The sequence below is a fragment of the Castor canadensis genome, chromosome 7 (genome assembly GCF_047511655.1).
Source record: "Castor canadensis chromosome 7, mCasCan1.hap1v2, whole genome shotgun sequence".
Taxonomy (NCBI): domain Eukaryota; kingdom Metazoa; phylum Chordata; class Mammalia; order Rodentia; family Castoridae; genus Castor; species Castor canadensis.
In genome coordinates, this window is record NC_133392.1 from 126,242,971 (window position 1) to 126,269,483 (window position 26,513).

General features: G+C 37.3%; 1 protein-coding gene and 1 non-coding gene across 2 annotated transcripts; one reads left to right on the plus strand and one right to left on the minus strand.

Annotated features, from left to right (window-relative positions):
- Positions 1-31: 31 nt before the first annotated feature.
- Cmpk1 (cytidine/uridine monophosphate kinase 1) lies at positions 32-26,508 on the minus strand. The gene is made up of 6 exons (XM_020184009.2): positions 26,243-26,508; positions 6,331-6,477; positions 3,807-3,959; positions 2,474-2,550; positions 2,132-2,228; positions 32-1,086 (listed from the first exon to the last, which is right to left on the minus strand). The coding sequence occupies exons 1-6, from the start codon at positions 26,411-26,413 to the stop codon at positions 1,045-1,047; spliced, it is 687 nt and encodes a 228-aa protein (XP_020039598.1). The 5' UTR covers positions 26,414-26,508; the 3' UTR covers positions 32-1,044.
- On the plus strand, positions 10,944-11,044 carry LOC141425387 (small nucleolar RNA U13). The gene has a single exon (XR_012450438.1). It is a non-coding gene; the product is annotated as a small nucleolar RNA U13 (small nucleolar RNA).
- Positions 26,509-26,513: the final 5 nt, after the last annotated feature.

Sequence of the window (26,513 nt, forward strand, 5' to 3'; positions counted from 1 at the left end):
ATTTTCAACAAATGTAGCCAGGAAGAGAATCCAACATTTATAAGATATATTTATTATCTTTCTGACCAAAGTGCAATGATTTTTAAATCTTTTTAAACAAATAACTATGAAAAAAAGTATTCCAGAAAATAAAATACAAATAGGAAATTTAACCATTAGATTGCCTTTTCTAATTTACTCTTGCCCTATATTTAGTCTAGATAACAAAACAAAAAACCTCTTGAAGTTTTACTAAAATGAGACCTGAATCATTTTAACATAAATCTAGCACATGCATTTCAAAGTTTCATTGCTAGAAATTTTTTTTAAGATCAGTTTAATCATGAATAGAGCATAAGGAACACAAGTCACTAGATGTGATCCTTGCCCCACACCCTCAGATTATGTCAGAATATAGCTGACAATTCTGCCAGGTTCTGAACTCCTTGTGCCCCCAACCCAAACTTTGGAAGCTAGAACTATGCCCTGTCACACAACTTTGTACAAGCTGCAATAAATCAAAGCCTAAGTCGTCTTATCTTTCTATAGGAAATGGTCAGTTACTTGATGAATACTAAAACATTGCTAGGAATACATTTTATGAGCTTTTTACTAAATATCTTGTGCAAGAACTTACTACACAAAAAGTTCCTTTGAAATTTGGTCCACAAATTCATTTAACGGGTTGCAAATTTAAAAGCTGCAAGAAAAAGAGGAAGTGGGAATCCCTAACCTTAACATGTTGCAATTAGTAAAGAGACATACATGCATATTTTGCTCACAGAAGGACAAGCTATAAAAGAGACAGTCTTTTTAATAAATCAAAGAACTAGCAGATACCCTTCTTTGTTTTGTGAGCACCATAATAACTAAGATGAAGTTAAACCTGAATTCACTGTCTACTCTTGTGATAAAAATAAAAAAACATAAAAAATTTTCTTACTATATATTTCCTAACATTGAGATGTAATTTTGAAAGATTCAAATTGCCTTAAAAGGGGGTTGTGATAGCAGCTATCAAAGCAATATTCAAGCATGATTTCAAGGATGCTTTCAGATTTAAGGTTAACCTTCTTTGTCAAAAATCTTCATAACATCATCAAAAACCTGCAAAAGAAAAAAAAGACAATCGTTGTAAAAGCAAATACTGTTTAAACACCATATAGCACGTGCCAGTCTCTTGGTTCAATTCCCAGCACCAAAGATAAAATTAAGTACAAAAAATACCAAAACCACCAAAACAAAAATCCATCATAATGCTAAGTTCATGTTAAAGTTAATTTTATATTAACTTTTAAAATGAATCGTTTAAAAAATCAAATTATATTCTTAGTTTAATTTCACTTTATACATAATACAAATAACAAAATTATGATCATGCTGCATTGTATTTTATTAGTGCTTTTTGGATAAAACATACTTTAAAAAAATCATACTTCTTGATAAGCTACTTGGTAATTTGGTAAAACGTAATCTGAAGTGGCTTATCTTCTTAGTTCTGATTCTGAAAGAATGAAGTTTTCTCATGTATTATTTCACCTCTATAGAAGTAGTAATGGATCAAAGACTCACTGAATCTTTTTCCTCTGGACCTTTCTTTTTTGTCTTGTAAGGGGAAGATTCAGAGAATCAAGGAACAGGAAATTAGGTGAATTAAGATTCACTAAAAATATGTGTAGGCTCTGTGAGATCCAACCACAATTTAGAGATCACTGAGTTAATGAAGACAGAAACCTCACACCTGACCTTTAAAGCTACTTGTTCTGTCACAGAAAAAGAAGTAGCCTGGGGCTCTTGAGCTAGATGTCTTGTCAGTCATGCTACAGGTTTTAAATCATGAATATGATATGAATCACTGTACTCAAAATACCAATTTTCCAAGGTTTGAGAAAACCTAAATTCATGTTTTAAAAACATACTCATGTTTTTAAAAATGTTAAACCACCCACTCCTCATGAAGAGTAAGTCTAAAGTTATAAAATCCACTTTAGACCTATTCAAAAAGAAGAAAAACCTCATTTCAAGTTTAGTCTCCAAGCGTTGGGAAAACAAACTTCCCTGTCAAAGCATATATTTTTCTCATGCTTATCCCCAGAGAAGTAATCACATTTTTATTTGACTTTTTTTTCAAAGACAAGCCAGGGACACTTACTTCATCAACAGATTTAGAAGCATCTATTTTCTTAACTTTCCCCATTTCTTCATACAGGTCAATAATTGGCTTGGTTGACTGAAGGTAAGTCTGAATTCTGCAAAGGAAGCAAGTATTTCAAGGTTTTAGGTATCCATCCTTCCCCTCTCCACATTATATTACAGCTCAGAGACAACACAAAGTCAGACCCAATTGACTCCTTCATCATCTCTTTACGTAAGCCACTGTACCTATGTAAGCATAACATGTTTTCCTTCTGGACCAAAATGGGACAGGGATTTAATGTGTCATGGAAGTTCTGCACTGGCATTGAGGTAGTTAAAAGTAAAAACTGAAAAGTACCTCTTTTCCAAGCTTTCTCTGTTGTCATCACTCCTACCACTACTCTTTCCCCTCTCAAGACATCGTTCAATACAGATCTAAATAAAGATAGAGTAAAACGTTATGTAAAAAACAAAGTTATGAATTTGCCATTTACTTAACCTAAAAAGAAAATAAAGTTTAAAGAGACTACTAAAAAAAATCCTACATTAAACCTGATGTGTCTAACTCATTAATCAACATGCAAAATCTTTTTCAATTTAAACATGTGGTACAATTTATATAAATTAGGTTAAATAAGTACAGAGCATAATAATTCATTCATGACTCAGTTTTTCCTGTGTGTATTTTTTTTAAACCGCAATAAAAAGAAGATCTGTATGTGTATGTTCCATCTTGGATATATTATTAACTTATTAGGTATGAATTACAACCTCAAACTTTATACCATTTTTGCTTATTTTATGATAATTCCATAAATATTCAAATATTTAAGAGTCAACATATTTGAATAAAGCATCTCTTGTTAAATCATGAATACACATTTCTTAGTTATAAAGCTGTGGTAACAATCTAAAGTTAACTTTGAAAAATAAGTGAAAACATATTTTTAGGGGTTGGAAGAAGAGAGTTACATTTTAAAACAACTTAAAGGCTACAGAAAGTCTCTCCTTAGAGGCACATTTGTAATTCAACCTAAGAATAGCCAACTTCCTTCAAGGCACTACTTCAGATTCTTACTCTTGCAGACTGTTGGCATTAATTTAATGAAATTTATATCACAGCAGCTGTCAAGCAGAGTCAGGTCTTCTAATTAAATGGTTCTGAAAAATTCATTTAGTTATTCAAAGATATGTCTGGGTATGCTGTGAGGAATGCCAGAAAAAAAAAAAAAGAACTCTTTCCTGCTGTTTTTAAGAGCATCTCATTCTTTTGAAGACAATCCACGCTATCCTGTAAGTTTCTTTAAAACAGAAAACTTCCTCAACTTTCCAGAAATGTTTCTTTTCCAATAAACAACATGCTCTCTGAAAATAGTGAAAACTTAACCAAGCAATAGTTCAGCTTCATTACCTAACTTTATTATGCATTCTAATTCTTATTTTTTAAAAAAACCTAATTTTTATTATTTTGAAAATACAGCAATTTTTAAGTTTACAAGGCTGCTGATACCATACAGGTTTTAATGTTCCAAGAGCAAGACTGTGCTTTTCTGTTTACCCAATCTACTAATTAAAAAACAAACAACAAAACTGCTATCTATAGAAAATCACTTTGTTTTTCTCTAATAAGCTTTGTTTTACTCTTAATCAGTTGTTTAAAGTCTAGGTGAGTAGATGAAGATTTTCATTACCTCATTATTGCAGTCAAAAAACAGAACAAAAGATACATCTGCCTTCCCATCCATGGTCTTGTTCCAACCTTGAAGGTTGTCTTGATTTCTCGGAAACCCATCAATCAAAAATTTGTTCTTCTGAGCATTGACAGCCATTGTCTGATCCATTTCCTAAAGGAGAAAAAAGATTCAGATTCAACAGTACATTAACAAAGTACAATTTCTAAAGCAAAACATTGAATACATATTGTTTTGTTATTATTCTCTAAACCATAAACAAAGGGTCAGGCATGGTGGTGCACCTTTATAATCCCAGCTAAAATTCAAGATCCTATCTGAAAAATAACTAAAACAGGGCTGGGAGTGTGGCTCAGTGGTTGAGTGCCTGCCTAGTAAGTGCAAGGCCCTGAGTTCAAACCTCAGTACCACCAAAAAGAAAAAGGGAGGGGGGCTGACGTAGTGGCTCAAGTGGTAGAGTGTTGGCTTAGCAAGTATGAGGCTCCGACTTCAAACCCCAGTGCTGCCCAAAAAAAAAAAATCTGGGAGCTGGTGGCTCATGTCTGTAATCCTAGCTACTTAGGAGGCTGAGATCAGAAGGACCACAGTTCAAAGCTACTCTGTACAAATAGTTCTTGAGACTCCCGCTTCCAAAATAACCAGAGCAAAATGGACTGTGACTCAAGCAGTAGAGTGCCTGCTTTCCACGTGTGAGGCCCTGAGTTCAAACCCCAGTTCCAAACAAATGAATCTAATCAAAACAACAATGACAAAAAACATAAGTATGTAAAGAGTGAAGGGTACGTAAGAAAAATAGACCAATAGGAAATGAGCCTATCAATTTGGTTGCATCAAGCTGAATAGACTATGGATATGTGGTCCCCCTTCTCATTTTACACACACACACAATTTTTCCCTGTGGTTCCAAATTTAAAGAATAAGCATATCCTATGGTTTGGATGTTGAATGTCCCCCAAGGTCCATGGGTCCCTCAAGGTCCATGTGCAACTTTAGAGTTGCACTATTGGGAGGTGCTGGGGGCTTTTAGGAGGGGGTCTTGTAGGAGGTCCTGAGGTCATTGGGGGCACACTCCTGCAGGGGACTGTAGGACCCTGGCCTCTTTGGTTTTATCTCTGGCTTCCTGGCCAGGAGGTGAGCAGCTTGCCCCACGAGCTCCTTCTCATTGCCATCCATCATCTCCACCAGAGGCTTAAAACACCTGAGTTTACACTGGAACTCAAAACTAAAAGGCAAAAATAACCTTTTATTTTTCTTTTTTCTTTTTTTTTGAGTAAGGCAGGAGAATTTTTTGAGATAGAAAAGTAGCAAAGAGCAGAGCTCCTAGAGCTGGAAGGAGTCCCAAGAGAAATCCAAAAAGGAAAGGTCCAAAATAACCTTTTTTCTTTTAAGTTAATTGTTTCAGAAATTTTGTTATATACACAGAAAGCTAATACAGCACATATTAATTTCACATATAAACATCACAAGATTATAAAAAAATAAGAGGAAAGTAACCATTAACCAAGACCCTATTTTGCCCTCCCTCTGCTATTCCTAAGTCATTCTGCTGTGGTAGAAAGTATGCTGCTAATTTATTTTTTACTTTTTGATACAGAATCTTATCATGCAGCCCAGGCTGGCCTCAAACTTAGATTCCTCTGTCTCAGCCTCTCAAGTGCTGGGATTACAGATGTGTGCCACAATACTTGGCTGAAAGTGCTACAGGTGCTCAACTTTGCTGTAATTTAAGTCCAACAGAAAGTGGAGTCAAGTGTCTCTGGTTCCATCCAGATGCTTATATATTTCTCTTCCATCAGGCTTCAGTTATTTCCTGCTGTTACCAACATTGCAATTCTCCACTGTTTTCTTGTATGTCAAAATTCCTGTTAATGACCATACTCTTAGGGGGTCTACAGAGAAGAGTTACCAAGTAAATGCAAGGTGTCTGTTTTTCAGATGTCACATTGAGGATGGTGATTCATTTCAGGCATCAGGAAAGAAGATACCAAGACTGAGACTATCAACAATGACAATGAGGGACATAAGAGTGTGAGTGTGTGTGTGTGTGTGTGTAAGAGTGAGAGAGAGAGAGAGAGAGAGAGAGAGAGAAGAAGAAGGAGGAGGAGGAGGAAGAAGAGGAGGAGGAGGAGGAGAGGAGGAGGAGAAGGAAGAGGAAGAAGAAGAGGAGGAGGAAGAGAAAACGATAAAGGTTTACAGGAAAACAAAAAGGAGAAGGGGGGATGGAGAGGGAAGAAGAAACAAAGGGAAGAGAAAATAATGAATGTTGGGAAGGAAGGACAAAGTACACATATATATACATGTTACACTGCAGTGTGGCTGATCCTAAATTAAGGTAGAGAATCCTTGCCACTGTCCAGTTTCTTCCTAGATGAAAGCAGAGTTTCCAGTATTGCCATTCTCAAACACAATACCACCTTCCACAAGCAAGAAATTCAATGCTCTAATTTTTCATTACTTAAACGAAGGCACATTTAATTTCTTCTTTCCTTTCTGGTTGAAACTGGTTGATATGCACACTCCTTACCCTCTTTAATAAACTGATGGTTATCTCAACTGGCACAATCTTTCCATCTTTAATGTACTTTTCAATGAGTTCACCATATTGTGAGTCTGGGTTCTTTCTTTCATCACGAAGAAGCTCTCCTGCAGAAAGGTGTGTGTAGCCATATTTCTGAAAGAAACAACACACAGGAAAAAAAAATCAGAATTCGTTCAACCCACTGGTATGACTAGTCATTTTTTCTTTGTGTTAAATTCTACAATTTTTCTACAATAAATGTGCTTGTATATAAAATAATAAAAATTTAAGAGATTTTTGATAGTCCAGTTTGCTTATTAATAACATCCTTACCCTTCATGTTTGTGCACCATAAAATCATCCCCAAATTTATCTAACCAGTCAAGGCATTAACATCTATTTATATTTTTTCATAAACATGATCAGAATTTGTTATTAATATTGTTCAAACAAATGTCTAACAAAAATCTGTATGACTCAAAATAAAAAATCAAAAGCCTTACCACTGTTGGCTATATCCACATTCTATTTAAAAAAAAAAAAGTCTACTTAGAACTCAGTATGTCTAAACAGAACTCATCACCACTTCCACAAACCTCATTCTCCCATTTTCTTCCCTTAAGTCCTACCTCCATGAAGTCAGCTTTCCTGACATCACTGGAAAGTGCTCACATAATCAAATGTATTTTAGATTATCACTGTCTCTCCGCTTAGACCAGCTTATTGTTATTGTTTGGTGGTACGGGGTGGGGGGGTTGAACTTGTACTTACTAGGCAGACACTCAAATACTCGAGCCACACCTCCAGCCCCTTTTACATTGGTTATCTTTGAGATAGGGTCTCCCTTATGCCTGGGCCTGGCCTGGACTGCGATCCTTCTATTCACATTTTCTGTATAGCTGGGATGACAGATGCATGCCACCTTGTCCAGCTTTTATTGATTGAGACAGGGTCTTGTGAATGTTTTGCCCAGGCTGGCCTTGAACCCAGATCCTCCCAATCTCTGCCTCCTGAGTAGGTAGTATTATACACATGAGTGACTGCACCTGGCTCAGACCAGTATCTTAAAAGTACATTTTCTAACTTTCTATCCACAACAAGAAGTCTCATTTGTGAGTCTGCATGGTGTTACATGCCTGGAATCTCTGTACTCAGGAGACTAAGGCAGGAGGATCATAAGTTCCAAGCCTGTCTGGGTTACATATTGAGACCCTGTCTCACAAAACAAGAACATTGGCCAGGAGCAGTAGTTCATGCCCGTAATCCTGGCTACTTGAGGTTTGAGGACAGTTCATCAAAAAGTTAGCAAGAGTCCATCTCAACAAAAAAAATGTGTGTATGATACTTTGCACTTGTAATCCTAGGCTGGCCAGAGCAAAAACCAAGTCCCTATCTATCTAAAACAAAGAACCTAAAGCAAAAAGGGCAGAAGGTATGGCTCAAGTTGTAGAGCACCTGCCTAGCAAGCACAAGGCTCTGAGTTCAAATGCCAGTGCCGCCAAAAATAAAACAACAAAAACCAGCATACCATGTTACCCCAGCATTAGACTTACATATTTCATGTTTACCTTAATTGAGTCAAGAGGCCATATACAGGCTGGTTCAAGAAGTGGTTCCAGCAGTAAGAGCACCTGCCTAGCAAGCGTTAGGCTCTGAGTTCAAACTCCAATACCACCAAAAAAAAAGAAAAGACCACATAGAGTGACCAACCTATACCATCTGGGTTTGTGTGAGTGTACTTTATGATGTTCCAACAAGAATACATTTTTAAATTTTTTTAACCTTTTCTTTTAATTGTACTGGGTGAGGGTACATTGTGGCATTCACAAAAATTCTTACAATATGTCAAATATATGGTACTTGAGTTCACACCCTCCATCATTCTCCTTCATTCCCCCTCCCACAACAATAAAATTGCCTAACGATGAATTTCAGAACTTACCCCATCACTAAGTGACACGACTTCACAACAAGAATACCTACTTGTTGTCAAGCAATTTTGTTGTTGGGTGAATATCACAGAGCACACTTACTAAAATGGCTACAATGTTACAAGGCAATGTAATCTTATGAGACCAAGTTGTACATGTGGCCTGTCACTGAAATGTTAGTATGCAGTGCATGACAATATATATACATGTATCTTAGTGGTTTTGGTAGAAAAAAAAACAATCAAGGAGGCTTAAGTGAGATAATAGACATGAATACCTTAATGAAAGGTAGGTAGTAAAATATGATGGTGATGATTATTATCATTAAGGATTTACAAATACATATTACATCAGGGTAGAGGGTAACAGTTAAGCTAAGTCATGTAAGACACAATATATTGTACTGCCATTTCACCTTGAATGCAATGAGAAAACAATACAGTCTAAAAATAATTCTGAATAGTGAAAAGCTTCTTCTACAGAACTTACAGGTTCATTTTTATTCAATCAAATCCATTTTAAAAGTTTTAGCTGGGTGTTGGTGGCTCACGCTTATTATCCTAGCTACTCAGGAAGCAGAGATCAGGAGGATAGTGGTTTGAAGCCAGCCCAGGGAAACAGTTTGCAAGACCCTATCTCAAAAAACCCTTCAAAAAACAGGGCTGGTGGAGTGGCTCAAGGTGAAGGCCCTGAGTTCAAGCCCCAGAACTGGAAAAAAAAGGTTTTAAGTTTTTACTCTCAAATATTAGAAATATATTCAATACTCAAGTTACAATAATTATCTCATCCTAAATTCTTAAGAATCCTTCAAAGAGTTTTTAATCTTACCTAAATATACAAAAAAATACTTGATCATGTGTTATCTTTAATTTCAGTGTTAAGATTTGAGGCAGTCTACAAAACTACCCTGTTTTGAAGTGTTTCATGCTGGTATGTTAATACAAGCCTGTAAGTCTAGCTTCTCCAGAGGCTGAGGTATGAGGATCCTGAGTTCAAGGCCAGCCTGGCCTACACAATGAGATCCTGTCTCAAAAAAAAAAGAAAAAGAAAGTATTTCAGCTTACATTGCTCATTTTACAAAAACTAACTCCTTCAATTACCTAGACTATGGTGAACTTTCTTATTTTGGGTTGCAGAAGCCATATAGTCCTTATCCCCTTTCTATGTTCCAAAAATGTTGGTTAAGCTTGTTCTTGCTTACTGTAGTAAGCTAGCAATCAGGTAGTCAGTGAGAGAAAACAAACTCTAAGTAGTTTATTTGCCAAATAAATGTGGGTACAAAGGTGGATGAGAATAAGCAAAAGCCATAGTATCATCCATGTTTATGTCTTATATGTCTGTCCACTAGGCAAGTAATCAAAAGTATACTTAATTATTGTAATTATTTTTTTAAAAAGCTATCATCATTTATAGAAAACAGACATAAATATAAAATTATTCATTTAAGCTATTTTTAAAAATTATTTCATACCATTTATAAATGCCTACTTTGATCACTGGGTAAAGGCAAACTTCTGAATGCTGAGTACAGAAAGGACTTTATGAAAAATGAGGTGTGACCTACTTCCCCACTTACTATGCACAATTTTTAAAAAGCACTTTGCAACTACTGTCCACAAAATTTTATAGCAGCTTCATTTCCCACTGTTTATTTTGGCTCCTACTTGGAAGTCTCTGCTTGCCGGATGCTCTACTCTGGTCTAGTGATTATAGCATATGGTGATATTGAATAAATGCAGAGACAAACAGTACTAAACAATGGCAAGCACTCAGTGAAAACACCAGTGGTACATGCTGCTTCATAATGCTCTGCTGTAGGAACAATGTATACGTTTAGAAGCCCAGCTAGTAATTTAGAAATTAGTATACTCACTGTTTGTTTCCTGACATTGGAGAACTCAAATTTGCAAGCTTTATATTGCATTAAAATGGGGTTTGGGATTATATCATTAAAAAAAAAAGAAAAACTAGTTGTAAACTGTAGATATATGCAAATGATACTTTTAAAGCTAGTTTTATAATCTGTCAAAAAGAAAAAAACGACTTTACCTGCAAAGTCAAAGAAAATAAGGAATGTAAATAAACATGACTATGTCAAACCTACAAATGCATCTTTTGATTCTCATCCATTTCATTTTTTAAAAATTCTCTACCAGTTGCTTTTTAATACTACATTTTACTTAAGGATTTTGCTTACGCTTTCCTTTTACCACAGAGTTTCAACAATAACACAACTCACATACTAGTTATTATAACATTTAAATAATAACTAGACTTTAAGGGGCTATTTTCATGCTGGGAGCATGGCTCAAGTGGTAACAGTGCCTGACTAGCAAGCATGAAGCCCTGAGTTCAAACCCCAGTACCGCAAAAAAAAAAAAAAAAAAAAAGACATATTTTAAAAGCATTTTTCTGTCACCAAGTATTCATGGATGCAAGTTCTGAGGAAAGAACTTTTGCCTTTACCAAAGCTTCTTCATATTCTCTGTGACTTCCTAGCAATTAAAAACTAGTGGATCACTTTTGTAGTCTTTAGGGAAATAGTCACAACCATAGCAGCTTATAACTACAATTACAGGCTACTAGTCAACCAAAAAGGTTTCTAGTGACAAATGCCTACACTCAATTCATTGCGAGTAACTGTTTATATTTTTACTTTCATTTCTCCTTTAAGATGCTGAAAAATAGATCTTTTGGTTCATAAGCATGGTGATTGGGTGTTCACACCTTTGTGTGACATATGCTGCCCTCAAACCTTGTTACGATGTAGGTACATTACCCTTCTGACATGAAAAAAAAAATGGTGAAAAATAACCCAACAACCTTTGTGAATCATACACTAAGATTTAGAGGCAGAAAAAGGCACCATGTTCTCAACAAGTACAGAACAACATTCTATTTTACTATAACTAAAAGGTTCATGGTAGAGTGCCAGCCTGTTTTACTGTAACTAGGTAAATACTGTCAGTTCTATGGTATCAACTCAGGCCACTCTCACTGCCTAGCAACTTTGGCTTTCTTTCCCTCCTTCTAAATTTAGATAATGTGGGGCCTGGAAATGTTCCTCAGTGGTAGAGCACTTGCTCTGCATGTACAAGGTCCTGGGTTTAACCTCCAGCACTGCAAAAAATAAAATAAAATAAAAATTGAAAAAAATCAGATAATGTGGTTCGACGTGAACCACATTAAAAACAAAAAACAGAGTTGAAGGTACAAATGATACATAAATGACAAGTCCTTGAGGCAGGAAGAGAACCAGATGCCAGGCACTTCTCATGCTGCTGTGGCAATTAGAAAGTGCTACTGACTGCTACTGAGCCTTTCTTGCATTACACCCAAAAAAAGACAGCAGAAAATATTAGATACAAAGACAGACTAGATAGATAGCAACTGAGTGAATTAAAACTATTAGGTGTCTTTTATTTTTTAAAATTGTTTTTCACAACCAGTGAAAAACTATCATTAATCAGTTTCAACAAGAAAAGTGAATGAATACACCTACAAACATGAACACCTCCCCAAGCAGCAATCAGGGAAGGAAAGGCCACAGAGGTAGGCCTAGGTTATTCCCTGTATGCCCCAGGAAAAGTGGGACTACAAGTAAGGGTAGGTTCCCTCCATCCAGCTAGGGACCTTAAGACCACCTCACTTAAGATAAGAAGTGAAGTACAAGCAGCTAAGGATGGGAGAGTGAACAGCCAATGGCTAGGCCTAGGCAAGGTGAATAGGTAGGTCCAGCATTGGACCCTTCTCAGCTGACATCACCAGGACAAGGGATAGGACTCATGGGCTGATTCTGTACATAGGGCATCACCCCCTGCAGAGATGGGTGCCATGAAGCTATTCATCATCTGCTTAGTGTCCCTGAGCTCTGAGAGTTGGCAAAGTTGATAAAGAAGCAGTAGGCATCTGGGAGCCAGTGGCTCATGCCTGTAATCCTAGCTACTCAGGAGGCAGAGATCAGAAGGACTGCCATTCAAAGTCAGCCTGGGAAAATAGTTCATGAGACCCTATCTCAAAAAACCCTTGAAGCCCCAGTACTGAAAAAAAAGCAGTAGACAGTGACCCAAGTATATCACTTCAACTTAAGCCTGAAGCCAGTTCTCAGGTCATCCAAGGCCAGGCAGATTACACTCAGTTTGTGGGAGTTTATATCTCAGCACTTTGTTAGGCCTCTGTGGGTCTGACATATTGTTTGCGGACATAGTGAGTCAAAGCTATTAGGTGTCCTTTAGATACACACATATGAAACACTTAAAACTAAGTTTACCTGTCATTCTCTGTAAGATTAGTGAACACTGTCAACAATCTACCTTCAGAATGCCCAGAAATGTTGTGGGAACTATGCACGAGTCATGCAGACTCGTGTCTGGGATCTATTGCAAACAATAGTTTTGTAGCCTGCAACATGCTAGGAACACTTTCTGTAAGGCTATCTGTTTCAAAGATATTTCCAACAGAACCTTTTCCAATTAATCTAAATTATGTACGATAAGGACTTTCCAGTCCTGGGGAATTTACTTTTCTTTGACCATAAGATCAGAGTACCCAGATACTTACTGGCCAGCTTTTTAGGGTTCCATTCTGAACCATCCACATAGAACTGGGGGAAAAAAAGGGGTTTCCAATAGTAATCACTATTGAAGAAAGGTTTTCATAAGGAAAAGACTATATATCCAATGGAAGAAAAGCTAAGTGTCATATCTTATATAAATTGCTAGTGGATTTCCAATCTATTTTTAGTTTGCCCTTAGTGTATTTCTAAATGTGTCATGACTATTAATAAAGTATAGAAATTATAAATGAAGTCTAATCTCTTCTTAGGCAAGAAGTTTTAGCAAATTGACATGAAGCAAACTTCTTTCTCTAAAGAGTGATATGTAAAAGCTTACCTTTTGCAAAAGAAAAGAGGGATATAACCAACTGCAGACAATTACAGCACCATTTTGTTTTCCTCATGTTTTGCTCTTCATGTAAGAAAACATTAAGTACACTTTAAATCTACAAATATTTATTGAAGTCTACAAAGTGTTGGTAATATACTGATTTGGAGGAGATAAACAGATTATATTCACAAAGGATACAATAAGGACTTGCATTTATAAAGTGACTTGAGTCCTACTACCAATTCACAAACGCAACTAATTCTTCATTATTTCCATAACTTTACCAATTCTGCCTCTTGGGGAAGAAGCTGATTCTTCACAAGTAATGGAAAGAAGGCAAAACCATATATAAAAACTTAGAGAAAAGGTGAGTTAAAAGTCACCAAACTGTTGAGACCTGGATATCCCTCTAATTTTGCAGGTTTTTCAGATAATTGAGGATTATGGTATCTCATTTAGATACTAAATGGCCCCTACAGCAATTGTGAATTGGAATTTTCACACTCCCATTTCATTCTGTAGTTGGTCAATTTCAGTACCTGTATTTCTTCTAATTTATCTCTATTCTGAATCAGTCTACATTAGAAGGGAAAGGAAAACAGTCAAAGATGAAAACCAGGCCCAGAAACTCCTAGAGATTCTAGAAACTGAGGCAATAATTTGAAAACTTATAGTATAAATGGATATGCACAGAGCTCTTGTTAACATTTAGAAACACCCATCTAGTCTTGTTAATTAAGTGATCAATTCTTATTGTCACTGAAGAATCTATGAGCTACATACTCATCTAATTTCTGAACAGATCAATATCTTAAGAAATCTCTCATGTATTACTACAAGCCAAATATTGTTGCAAATGGTCTAAAGAAAAAGGACCTACTATGAGAGCCCTTAGGTCAGAGAGGAGTTAGACATACTCTTAAAGGTTACTCATAGTTTATTTTGGAGCTAAACTACAAATTACACACCACAGGAACAGAACTATCAAACCAGCTCAACAGTAAATGAAATGTACATAAGAAAACTGAAAGAGTAGAGTACATACAACTGAAAGAATAACTAGTAGTAAACACATGAAAATACAATTCATTCTGTAAACAGCTTTAAAAACAGGCTTCAAACACCGGCATCACACATGTATCTGAGCGTATTAAAAAAACTTGTGAGAATCAACAAGAATTTATCTGGCTTACTATCTTTTTTGCTTGTATTTTCTGCTTACTATCTTTTTTACAAACAGATTAATAGCTTTTTAATCAATTAACAGTGACTAGAGAATACACATTTTAAAAGAGCCAATGGTGGGTGTGTGGTCAGAGTCCAGGAGTTCAAGATTAGTCTGGGCAACACATTGAGAGCCAATCTTTAGGGGGGGAAGTAGTAAAAGAAGAAAAGGGCAGAGTTCAAACCCCTGTACCACCAAAAACAAAACAAAAAAGAAAAGGGCAAAGTGTAAGAACAAAAAATTCACCAGGTAGTGGTGTGTGTGTCCCACAGAGGCCCAACCTTACTAGTAATCATGAACATGCAAATTAAAAGAAAGTGATATGGCAAATGGCAAAGACACAGGGAAACAAGTATCCTCACACTTCATGCAAGTGCTCAGAGGGCAATTTGTCAGTATATCAAAATTTAAGTGTGCATTTTATTTATTTATTTTATAGTATTGGGGTTTGAACTCGGGGCCTTGTGCTTGCCAGGCAGAATCCCTAGCCCAAGTTTGCACATTCTTTGATTCAGTAATTCTACTTTGATTGCACATGTGCACAAAGACATACATATATAAATGTTCACAGTAGTATCACATGTAAAACAGAAAATCTAGATGGCCACCAACCAATATGTGAATGGATAAATTACTGTGTACATTACAATGCCGTTATTTGTATGTTCTGATATGGAAAGCTCACCAAGATATTTTGTTTAAAAATGCATGTTAAAAAAAACAAGCAATATGTGTACATATGCACATGCACTAAGTCTGTACATAAATACATTTAAAGAGGACAAAATGCATTTAAAAACTTGATAAATGATTATATAAGGAGAGTAGACCGAGACTGGTTAAGAACATCCACTTCTGGGCTATAGGTGTGGCTCAAGTGGTAGAACAATTGCTTTGCAAGCTCAAAACCCTGAGTTCAAACTCCAGTCTCACCACCACCCCCCCCCAAAAAAGAAAAAAAATCACTTTTTACTTCATATACTTTCAAACTGAGTTTTTATAGTATGCAGCATATAAACTTTTTAAAGTTTTAATTTTAAAAACTATGCACATCTTTAAAAAGCAAACACCACAAAACAAGATTTAAATGTTTTTAGTAATATCAGATCCTAACAGCACATTAAAATTAAACTTGAAACAGCTTTATATTAAGTAACAATAAGAATCTCAATATAAGGGGGCTGGGGGTGAACTTCAATGACAAAGTGTATGCTTAGCATCCTTCCAAAAGAATACAAGAAACACCATTCAATTTCAAGAAAAAAAGGAAATAGTACTTTCACAATCAAAAAAGTTATTTAAAATTTGAAACTAAATCGTTGCAGAAAATATCAGTTTTAGAGAAAAGATATTCGGTGAACTTCTCTAAAACCAAAAATTACTTCAGATTTTTAGATGAAATTTTCTCTGGAAAGTGATCCATTCCTTAAGCAAAGAAAAAACAAAAGTATAATACAGCAACACAGAAACATACTACATGGGCATAAAGTCAAGAATTATAAATGTAAGCAGAAAACAGTCCAGTTTCATAACCTAGGAACAGATGAAAATTTAGAGACATATTCAATTGAGATTATCCAAAGGTTTAAAAGGAAACATGTCCAATGAAGCCCTACTTTACAAACTAGAATTCAATAAGATATTCAGGAAATGCAACTTCTACAGTAGACAATGGACTCAAACAACTCCTAATCTTGATAACATGTTAGAGCACTTTTAGAACTGTACTGTACTAAGCAACTGTTCTCAATTAGCCTTAGAGAAAAAAAAAGAGTCACTGATTAGAGAACAGAGTCGCTGTCATTTTTAGTTTAACAACTTTTGTTAACAGAAGAAAGTGTAAGAAAAATCATCATTTGGCTTTGAAAAGTAGTACATCTTAAAAATATTTTTAGTATAATAGTTACCATCAGAAATACATTGGGTGACTTCAACTATGATACACTGTAAGAACTTTTGTACCCCCAGTACAATAATAATATGATAATTTAAACAAAAGGAATACATTTTGCTAAATCTAAAGTTAAAGTCAGTGTAGGAATATATTTTAGATGACATAGCAATCAAATCTTAGCCCACTTTAGGATTTTATGTTAACAAATAATTATACTCATTTTTATATTGTAGAACAGAATCAGGGGGTCCTGGTTCTTGGTTAGAATTTAACCTTATAAGGGAAATGCCTTGAAAGTGGTAAGCTCATGAAAAAAATTTTTCACAAACACTTCTTTCCTGCCATGACCAACAATAGGAAGAGCACTGGAAGCCATGTGCAAAATGGGCACCTCCCATTCCACTATTCCAACTTAATTAACTCGAACCCAACTGTGCCCTGGGATCAACAAAAGAAATAATGAAGATGGGCGCCGGTGGCTCACACCTATAATCCTAGCTATGCAGGAGACAGAGATCAGGAGGATGGAAGTTCTAAGCCTGCCCAGGCAAAAACAGGGCTGGCGGAATGGTTCAAGATGAAGGCCCTTAGTTCAAGCCCCAGTACCACCTCAATAAATAAATAAATAAATAAATAAATAAATAAATAAATAAATAAAATGAGAATTTGTTGCCTTACCCCTTTTTTCTTTCCATCCATCACTATCCCTTATCATCCCCATTCCCAACTCCCAGTCCCAAGCACAAAATAAACACTTATAGGTCTTTTAATCTCTGCATCATGGCCAAGAAAAAGTATACTGTAATTTTAAATTTGCAAGTTGTAAAACCTAATCAAAGTTAGACTTCTTTCTTCCAAGGACGCAACCAAGAAAATAAAAGACCACTGTCTTTTTATTGTCTACAGATCATATATCTGGAAAAGGAGCCTACATGTAAAATAAATAAACTCTTACAACTCAGTAATAAAAAGATATATAATCCAATTAAAAATGAGCAAAGATGGGCTGACAGAGTGGCTTAAGTGGCAGAGCACCTGCCTAGTACCCTGAGTTCAAAACCCAGGGTAATCCTAGGTAATCCTAGCTAGTAATCCTAGCTACTCAGGAGGCAGAGATAAGGAAGATTGAAGTTCAAAGCCAGTACAGGCAAATAGTTCCGGAGACCCTATCTCGGAAAAAAAAAAAAAATCACAAAAAAGGGCTGGTGTAGTGGCTCAACATGAAGACCCTGAGTTCAAACCCCAGTACTGAAAAAAAAAAGTTACATTTCAAAAGGCTATTCCTAAACTACATGTGGTGGTGCATACCTATTATGAATATAAACAGTAACCTATTTTTGAAATAGCATTTACATTCCCATGAAACATGCTTCATGGGACTCAGTCCCTCAAGTGACAACAGCTGACAGTAGTAAGTAACAACTGATGCTTTTTCCTTTACCCTAGTAAAGTGCTGTAATCCCAGCACTCTGAAGGCTGAGGCCAGTTGGATTACCAGTTGGAGGCCAGACAGGAGACCGTATCTAAAGGGGAAAAAAAAAGCTTCCTCTTTTTCAATTTTATAGGTTCCTTGATATCATTCTGAAGTTCTATGAAAACATGAAACACAGAAGAGAATTTATTAAGTGCAATTCCTTGGTACTTCCACTTGAGGGAGGGTAAAGTTCAGGACTCATACTACAATCTCAGATTAACCCTGCTCTGGCTCAGCGACTACCCTCACCTGGCCAGGGAGCCACCCATTCCAGTCCCCATTCATTGATTATTGGATGGGAATCACCTGGTTCCTCCCTTCGCACAGATTAGCCTACGTTTTAAAAGTACCTGGAGAAAAGAAGCACTCTCTCTCTGCCTGCAGATTCCACCTGCGCCCACCATGCTCCCCTTTGTATTTCCCTTCCCTAATTTGCAATAAACTCCATTTACACCCAGGTGTCCTGCATTGGGTTCTTCTCTGCAGGACAAACGAATTTGGACTTCTAATCACAGACTCCATCCACCATCAACACACTTACACAGCACAGAAGGCACACAGGTTACTAGTAACCATAATTTGCCTTTGGGGTTTGGCTAGATTGGACTACATGCTATCTAATCCTGAAGTCTTGAGATACAGAACTCTTTTAGGACTGGCAAAAGCCACTGACTCATTTTATATAACCCTCATTTTACAAAAGGAGAAGCTGAGATGTGCTGATTTCGTTAATGTAGAGAAAACTGAATCCAGGCCTCCTGATGCAGTGACTATTATTCCTCAGTGGGCCTCAGAGGTAATTCCTTGGTGAGCAAAGGGAAAATGCACAGCCTTTAGCCTTCAAGCTTCCATGGCCTTTAAATGACAGAATTAGAAGACAGACATTAAAGAGACTCAAAGCCAATGGATTTTTGTTGTATGCCAGCATGGAGATGACATAAAGGACTTTATTGCCAGGTGCCAGTGACTCATGCCTGTAATCCTAACTACTCAGGAGGCAGAGATCAGGGGGTTCGTGGTTCCAAGCCAGCCTGGGCAAACAGTTAAAGAGACCATGTCAAAAATACTCAACACAAAAAAAAAAAAAAGGGCTGGTGGAGTGACTCAAGTGGTAGAGAACCTGTCTAGCAAGCATGAGGCCTAAATTCAAACTCCAGTATCGCAAAAAAAAAAAAAAAAAAAAAAAATCCACACACAGAGCGAGGTATATTTCATTCACCTTGAATCAACCAGATTCTAACCACTTTGGTTTCATGAGCATTATCCTTGCTTTTCTCCACCTCTGAAATACTACCATTTGCACTTGCCTTGACCAATAATTATTAAATAGTAAAATAAAAAAAAAATTGAAAACCTAATTGGGCGTCAAATTAATTCCAAATTACACAATCAAAACATTTTCTAGGGTGTTTCTATACACCCAGCAGATAATACAATGGAAATTCATGTTATTATCTACTTAAACTACACACAGTTATAAAGTAAAGCCTATGGGTTAAATACATAGTACTTTCCAATAGCAAACATCAATGACCAATATATTCTTGAAGTCACAAACAGAAAGATGGCAAGGAAGCACTGTTTTTTTGTATGGCCCCAAGTTGGGGATATTTAATTGGCTATTGGTATGAGATATACCCTAATGGGGAATGGAACCAACTCATAGGACACGTCTTACGAAAGACTGATGGAAACCAGGCATGGAACATATGTTCCGTGGGACCTAGTCCCTCAAAGTGATAGTTTCTAAGATTATTAAGTACAGTTGGTGCTTTTTCCTTTACCCAAGTGATGTTTTGTTAGCATTATTCACAAAGCAAAATAAAGCTGTGAACAAATAGTGTCAGTAACACCTGCTCTCTATTAAGTTCCAAATGCTCTTATCACATGTTTAGTCTGTAAAAATGTTCTTGATTTGTGAAGTTAAAGCAACTGAAGTGTTAAAACAAATACACTTTCATATGGTTATTGGGCTAAAGTTAGCTTTAAGGTAACAAGAGCCAGTGTGACCAGGCCAACATAACACAAAGAATTAAGACAGTTATACTGTCCCCAAAACCTGACTTGGTCAAAATGTCTATTAGAACAATTTCTCAGAAGTGCTCCAAATTTCAGTTCAGAAGTCAATTATTAAAATACTGTACTCTTAATTGACTTTGGGAGGTCTTCCAGTACAGTCCACTCCCAATTATTGTTGATGAAACTTTAACTCAAAGGGTGTAAATGAAGTAGATTTCAAAGGAAATATAGACAAGGGAAAAAACGTATATTGAGGAGGGACTTTAAGCTAGGGCAGACATAGGTAGAGATGATATCTAATTCTGATTAGGGTAAAAAAAGTTACATTTTGGGAGTCTCTACTCCCATTTCCTGCATAGGGGCAGGAAATGTTTCTTTTTTCCACTTCTCCCTACTTTTTATCCTGTTATACTAAATTTCTTTCCTAATAAACTTTAAATAACTATTATTTTTACTACAAAAAGTTGTATTTTTTTTCCAGAGAAACCCCTTCCATCCAGCACAACACAATATAGATGAAAGGGTTTTTTGTTTGGTTTTTTTTGGTGCTGAGAATTAAATCGAGGTCCTCCCATATGCTAGGCAAGTGCTCTGCCACTGAGCTACATTTCCAGACCTGATTTTTTTTTTTTTTTAAATGTAGAAACTGAGTAAGCATAAATTCAGAGTCAATGCTAGAGGTATGGCTGCACTGGGACTCCTCACCCTTAAAACCTGAAGACTAGAGCCTGGGGCCAGCTACACATGCATGCCCCTCACCTATTTCCAACTCAAAGAGCTCCACGTACAGTCAGGACCCTTAAGGATGATACCCTTCCTTCAGAAAACAGTAAAATTCCTAGCCACAAGTTACATACTTTAAGAAGAAAAAATGATCTCAGAAGGGAGGTCTGAGGTACAAAAGCAAATGATGAGTGAAGAAAACGGCATATGTTGGGTGCCAGTGGCTCACGTCTGTAATCCTAGCTACTCAGGAGGCAGAGATCAGGCGGATCAAAACCCATGCATACATGCCATTTTCTTTCTTCTTTCTGATTAACATATCTTTCTTTCTCTACTACACTGTGAACTTTTGGCAACAAGGGTCTGTATCGTGTTCATCTCAGCAGCTATCACAGTGTCTGGCTCTTAAAAAAATGTTTTCTGAATCAATGACAATTACATTTATAGAAATAGAAAAAAAGTACACAGTTAATTTGCCCTTTCGACTTAATGGACCTCTTTGAAAAAAAAAGAATTTACTCAGGAAAAACTTCTTTACAAAGGAGATGACAAATTTGCAAAAACTAAAATAATTATCCAGTACTGGAAAAGAATCATACACTTCTGATAAAAATGTAGTAAGTATAGGCTAGTGATAGTTAAGGTTAGTGTCAAAATGATTGTGTAAAGGGATATTCACAAAACGGGTAAAACATTTTTCCAGATAGGTCTATAGGAATGTTTCGGAGGCAAGCATCTGTAGACTGAGTAAAGATAAACCCTCACCACTGCAGGCAGGCATTATGTAATCCATTGAGTACTATTTAAACAAAAAGGCAGAGGAAGGGCTCTCCTAGAGCTGAGACATCTATCTTCTGCCATCAGATGTCTTCAGACATTAGAACTTAGGATTCTCAAACCTTCCAACTCACTGCATTATACCAGCAGCTTCCTTGGTTCTCCAGCTTGCACATGGTATATCATGTGTCTTCTTGGCCTTTATAATTGTGTGAGCCACTTCTCCAAAAAAATCTTTTATATATTTATATCTTCATTTATTTCCTACTAGTTCTGCTTCTCTGGGGAACTCAAGTATGTTTTTCAAAAGTAACTGGACAATTATCAATTAAAATAAAAAATGCACATTCCTCTGACCCAGCAATCCATTTTCAGGAAATCTTGCTTACAAAATAAAAGCAACCATAAGCAAAGTCATATTCACAAGGAAGTTTATTGAAACATTGTTGCAATAGCTAAATAACCCTCAAAACTGTCCTCAATATTCATCAAGAGATGATACACCATTCTATGGTAACATACAGAACAGTGTGCAGCTACAAATAAGTATGAATTAAATCTGTACATAAAATCTGAAAGGATATATATAATATATTTAGTAAAAAAAAACAGAATAATCCCAATTGGAGGTAAAAATTATAAATATTTACATTTTTGTAAGAATACTGAGAAAGTGATGGGGAAGTAGTTAATATTGGTAACCTCAGGATTTAAAAATACTTAACTTTTCCCAATAGGCATGTATTACCTTTGCATTTAAAATGGAAAGGCAAAAGAAATACAGCAAATAATCTGAAGATATTCTCCCCTCTTCCAAATTCTCAACATAAAAATCCCATGTTACAAGCATCCTTAATGAAACAGTGGTGCTTTAGTACAGTCGATTCTGTGAACCAGAATCTTTACAGATTCTTTTAGAGATTAATTAAAAAAAAAAAAAACTTTTTATAAAAAAAAAAAATTATTCACTCTACCCCCTTCAAGAAAGAAAGAGTCCCAGTCTTCAACACTGGATCTTAAAGTCTAGCATATTTTCCCTATCTAGTTTCTTTTGAGGGCAAATATGCTCTGTGGATTTGTAATCAAGACCTTTTGAAAATCAAAGTAACCGGAAGTCTTACGTGAGAAATCTGAGAAAGTCAAAACCAGGTCTCATTCACACTTATGGTTCAGAAAATAGGAAAGCGTGGGCTACGTGGGTGCCCCCTGGAGACCAAATTTTTAAAATTTATACAACTTCAGGATGAATTATTGTCTTCCATCATCAATATCCACTGGAATACTCATTAAGTACTTACTATGTGCCAGATACCATGTTCAACTATGGCGACCAAAGATAAATGCAATCACATTTCTGACTTCTATATACTTACAGTCAATATCTACGCACAGTAAATAGGACGGGCATGCAAAATATGAATCACACATACAATCCATGAAGGAAGTTGCAACACAGATTATAAATAAGATCTCTGGGTGATACAGAAAGCAATATGGCACAGATGTAAGTTTTAGTCATAAGTTGTTTATGTAAGCAAAATGTTCACAATCTGTAAAAAGAGAGGTTTGATATTCCTTCCATTAATACATGAAAAATTGTGTCTGCTATTTTCAAAAATAAGTTTGAGTTACAGTGCCATAATTTCTCTTGGGCCAAAGCAACAAATATAAATAAAGGTTAATTTAAAACATTCCAAAAAATCACACAGTAGCTCCATCATTATTTTTTAGAAACAAGATATTACACAACAATAATTCTACTCTGAACACTTAATTTGAATAAAGCATGCAGTTATTTAGAGCATGGCTAATTTTCAAAGACAATTTTAGTACAAGAGGACAAAGATTTAGAAATAATTAGAAAACAAATTGAAAAAGACCAGTACAAATAAACCAGCAAAGTCACTTCCAAAACCTCCCTATGTCTTCTCAGCTGGTAACAATGTCAGAAGATACTGTATCAGATTTGCCTGTTCTTCCTCATGAAGCAATTTGTAGAATACAGAGTTTGTTTCCAGAGGAAAAGTATCAGCTTTCCTCCAACTACACCCCCTTCCCTAATTGTAATGCTAATCCTGAGGGTTTAGGGCCAAAATAGCCTCAGGTTATGTAGGCAGGAAGCACGAATTTCTGGTCAAGGAGCACATCTGTAAACCCAGCACTACAGACCAGTCTCTACAAGGTGAGACTCCAACTCAAAAAAAAAAAAAAAAACCTATACTTCTCTGCTGGCAACCTGTGATGGAAAGTTATCCAATTCCCCGCTCCCCCCCCTCCCGCCTCCCCAAAATCAATTCTACTTCAGTCCACATTTTAGGTAACCTGTGAACTAGATTAGCTTTGGCATGATAGTTGCAGATTTCAGCACTGATTTATATAACTTTTTACCTACGGGGAAAAAAATTTAGTCCCAAAGCCGGGCACTGGTGACTCAAACCTGTAATCTTAGCTACTCAGGAGGATGGTGGTTCGAAGCCAGCCTGGGCAAATAGTCAGTGAGACCCTATCTCAGAAAAACCCATCACAAATAAAGGGCTGGTGTAGTGGCTCAAGATGTAGGCCCTGAGTTCAAGCCCAAGTATCACCAAAAAAAAAAATTAGTCCCAAAAACTACAATCTCTTGGCATTTGGTCTATGATTGCCTATATAATAAAATATTGAGCCCAAATACAAGAGAATCACAAAGGGTGAGGGGAACTTCTGACTTAACTAAACATAGATATTCCAGTGTTTATTTAATCAGTTATGGGATATATAAACTACTTGAAATTAGTTATTATCAGGTTAATAATATTTAACCAAATAGAACCAAACACAAACATGTTCATCAAAGAAAATCTTGTAACTTAAACTGTTTAAGTTCATATAATTACTGAAATTTTAAATGTTATATTATAGAACATAACTCATCATGGAATCTTATAATTGGTAATTAACAGTTTCAAAAAAAATCAGCTTCTACTGAACAGAGTAAAGTATAAATACCAGTTACAGAACCTGTAGAGTATTCTTAATCCAGTGGAGTATAATATGGGTATTATTAGGTTTAGTGTGGACATTTAATGGCAAATTATGATTCAGAAACAAAATATTTACGTGCATTCAAATATAAACTTCATAAGCCAAATTTTAAAGTTACCTCAAAATAAAAATAACCAATTCAATAAGATCAGGAAGTTCAAATTGGAGAAAAATTTGCATCTGTCTCTGTATGCCAGATGTTTTACCTCATTCAATATTCACAAATATCACACAAGACAGACATTTCTACTTTTCTCCTTTTTTTACAGAGGAACTCAAGCTAAAAGTAAGAACTTTTCTGGGAGTAGAGAAACAGTGATGACAGAGTGAGGGGTTAAAACCATATCCCTTTGACTCTAAAGTCCTTGTACCTTCCCTTCACACTAATTACATGTAAGTCACTTAAGATATAAAACAAAAACCTGCAATCAGCCACTTGTCTTGGTTTTTTTTTAAGACAGTATCTTGTGCAGCCCAGGCTGGAGTCCAGCTGGCTATCCTCCTCCATCAACTTCCCCAGTGCTGCAATTACAGCCCTGTCCCACCATGCCCAGCCCACTAGTCTGTTAAAAAGTAAAAAATGCTGGGTGCCATGGCTCACACCTGTAATCCTAGCTACTCAGGAGGCAGAGATCAGAATGATTGCAATTCGAAGCCAGCCTGTGCAAAAGGTTCCCAGGACCCTATTTCGTTAAACCCTTCACAAAAATTGGGTTGGTGGAGTGGTTCAAGGTGAAGGCCCTGAGTTCAAGTCCCAGTACACAAAAGGACCTAAATTCAAACACCAGTGCTGCCAAAAAAGTGAAAACAACAAAAATGAATAGTGTATTTTTTTGTTAACAGAACTAGTTCCTAAAATGATCAGTAATTACAAATACAGCTGCAGAACACATCCTACTTTTCCTGGATGCTGTTAAAAGCATAAAAAATAGGACCAGAATTGATGGTATGAACACAGAAGTAAAAGATCAAAACTAGTATCCTGGAAAATAAATTATTTTAGAAGTTGTGGGTCAAAAACTTTTATTGGTCACAGAGTTTAACAACGATTTGGGGGCGTTTTACCCCACCACTGCTAGCCTCTTTTGTTTCTACATACCTGTTTTTCTCCCAGACATTCCCTAGACTGTACATTAAGTCTTCTTCACCGTAACACTACAGCTAACAATGTACCTGTCACTCTAGACCGAAAACTATTAACACAATTGAACTGGCAAACTTATCACGCCTTAAAGCAAAAGCAAAACAAAAACAGTAATAGCATTTTAGAGTTGGGAGGTGTTTTGTATTCTCACTCCATCTGGGTGCAATGCCTCTTATATTTAGACGGGACAATTGGGGCTCCGAGAGAGGAAGTGACTCGCCCAAGGACAAAGTATGAGTTGGCATCAGGGCAAAGGTTAAGCGTGAGCTCGATACACTGCTCGACCGCTTTTGCAAAGACCCGGGTAGAGCCCCAGGGTCTGGCCCTGCCCAGAAGCCGCCGGTGGACAAGGCCGAGAGAACTCAAGAGCAGGACACCTGAAGCAAAACCCTGCCTTTACACCTTTTGGGATAAACTGGCTTAGCTGACGGTTGGGAGTTGGAGGGCCTGCGGGAAGCCGATCTCCCTTTGAGGCCAAATCCGCGCTCCTGTACGCTCACCCTCCGCACACCAGCGACACACTGACCTCTGCGCGCGGGGCCCAATGGTTGGCCCTCCGGAACCCTCTCCCAGCCCACTCTTGAGACACATCCAGTCCCTAAAATATAAGAAAAGTGGGGCGCAGAAACAAGCCCCGAGCAGCGCCCCGCAGCGGGACGGGATGCCGAAGACTCCGCGCCCCGAAACGCCACGCGGCGGCGCGGTGGCCGTCGGGACGCGTAGTCCGCGGCCCGCGGCAGGGAGCGCGGACGGCCAGCGTGGCGGCTACAGCCCACCCGCCTCCCGCCAAGCCCCGGAAGCCCACCGCCGCCGCCCGGCCTCACCTCGACGATGCGCGCGCACTGGGTCCCCTTGCCGGCGCCGGGGCCGCCCAGGACGAACACGACCAGAGGCTTCATGGGGCGGCGAGGGCAGAGGCGAAGCGGCCCGAGGGTCGGCAGCGGGGATGTCGGGCCCAGAACGTGCAGCAGCCGGTGGCGACAGCAGCTCAGCATACGCCGCGTCTCTGACAGCGGCCGGCGAGGCGCGAAGCGGGGCGGGGCGGCACCAGGCCCCGCCACCGAGCTGCCCCGGCGTCCGCCCCTGCCGGAAGGG

Excerpts from the sequence above, each read along its gene's own strand:
- Cmpk1 (XM_020184009.2), bottom strand. The coding sequence starts at position 26,413 with ATGCTGAGCTGCTGTCGCCACCGGCTGCTGCACGTTCTGGGCCCGACA. Across the intron at positions 6,478-26,242 it reads AGTGCGCGCGCATCGTCGAG|AAATATGGCTACACACACCT; the intron begins GTGAGGCCGGGC and ends TGTTTCTTTCAG. Across the intron at positions 2,229-2,473 it reads AGAGAAAGCTTGGAAAAGAG|AATTCAGACTTACCTTCAGT; the intron begins GTACTTTTCAGT and ends CTTCCTTTGCAG.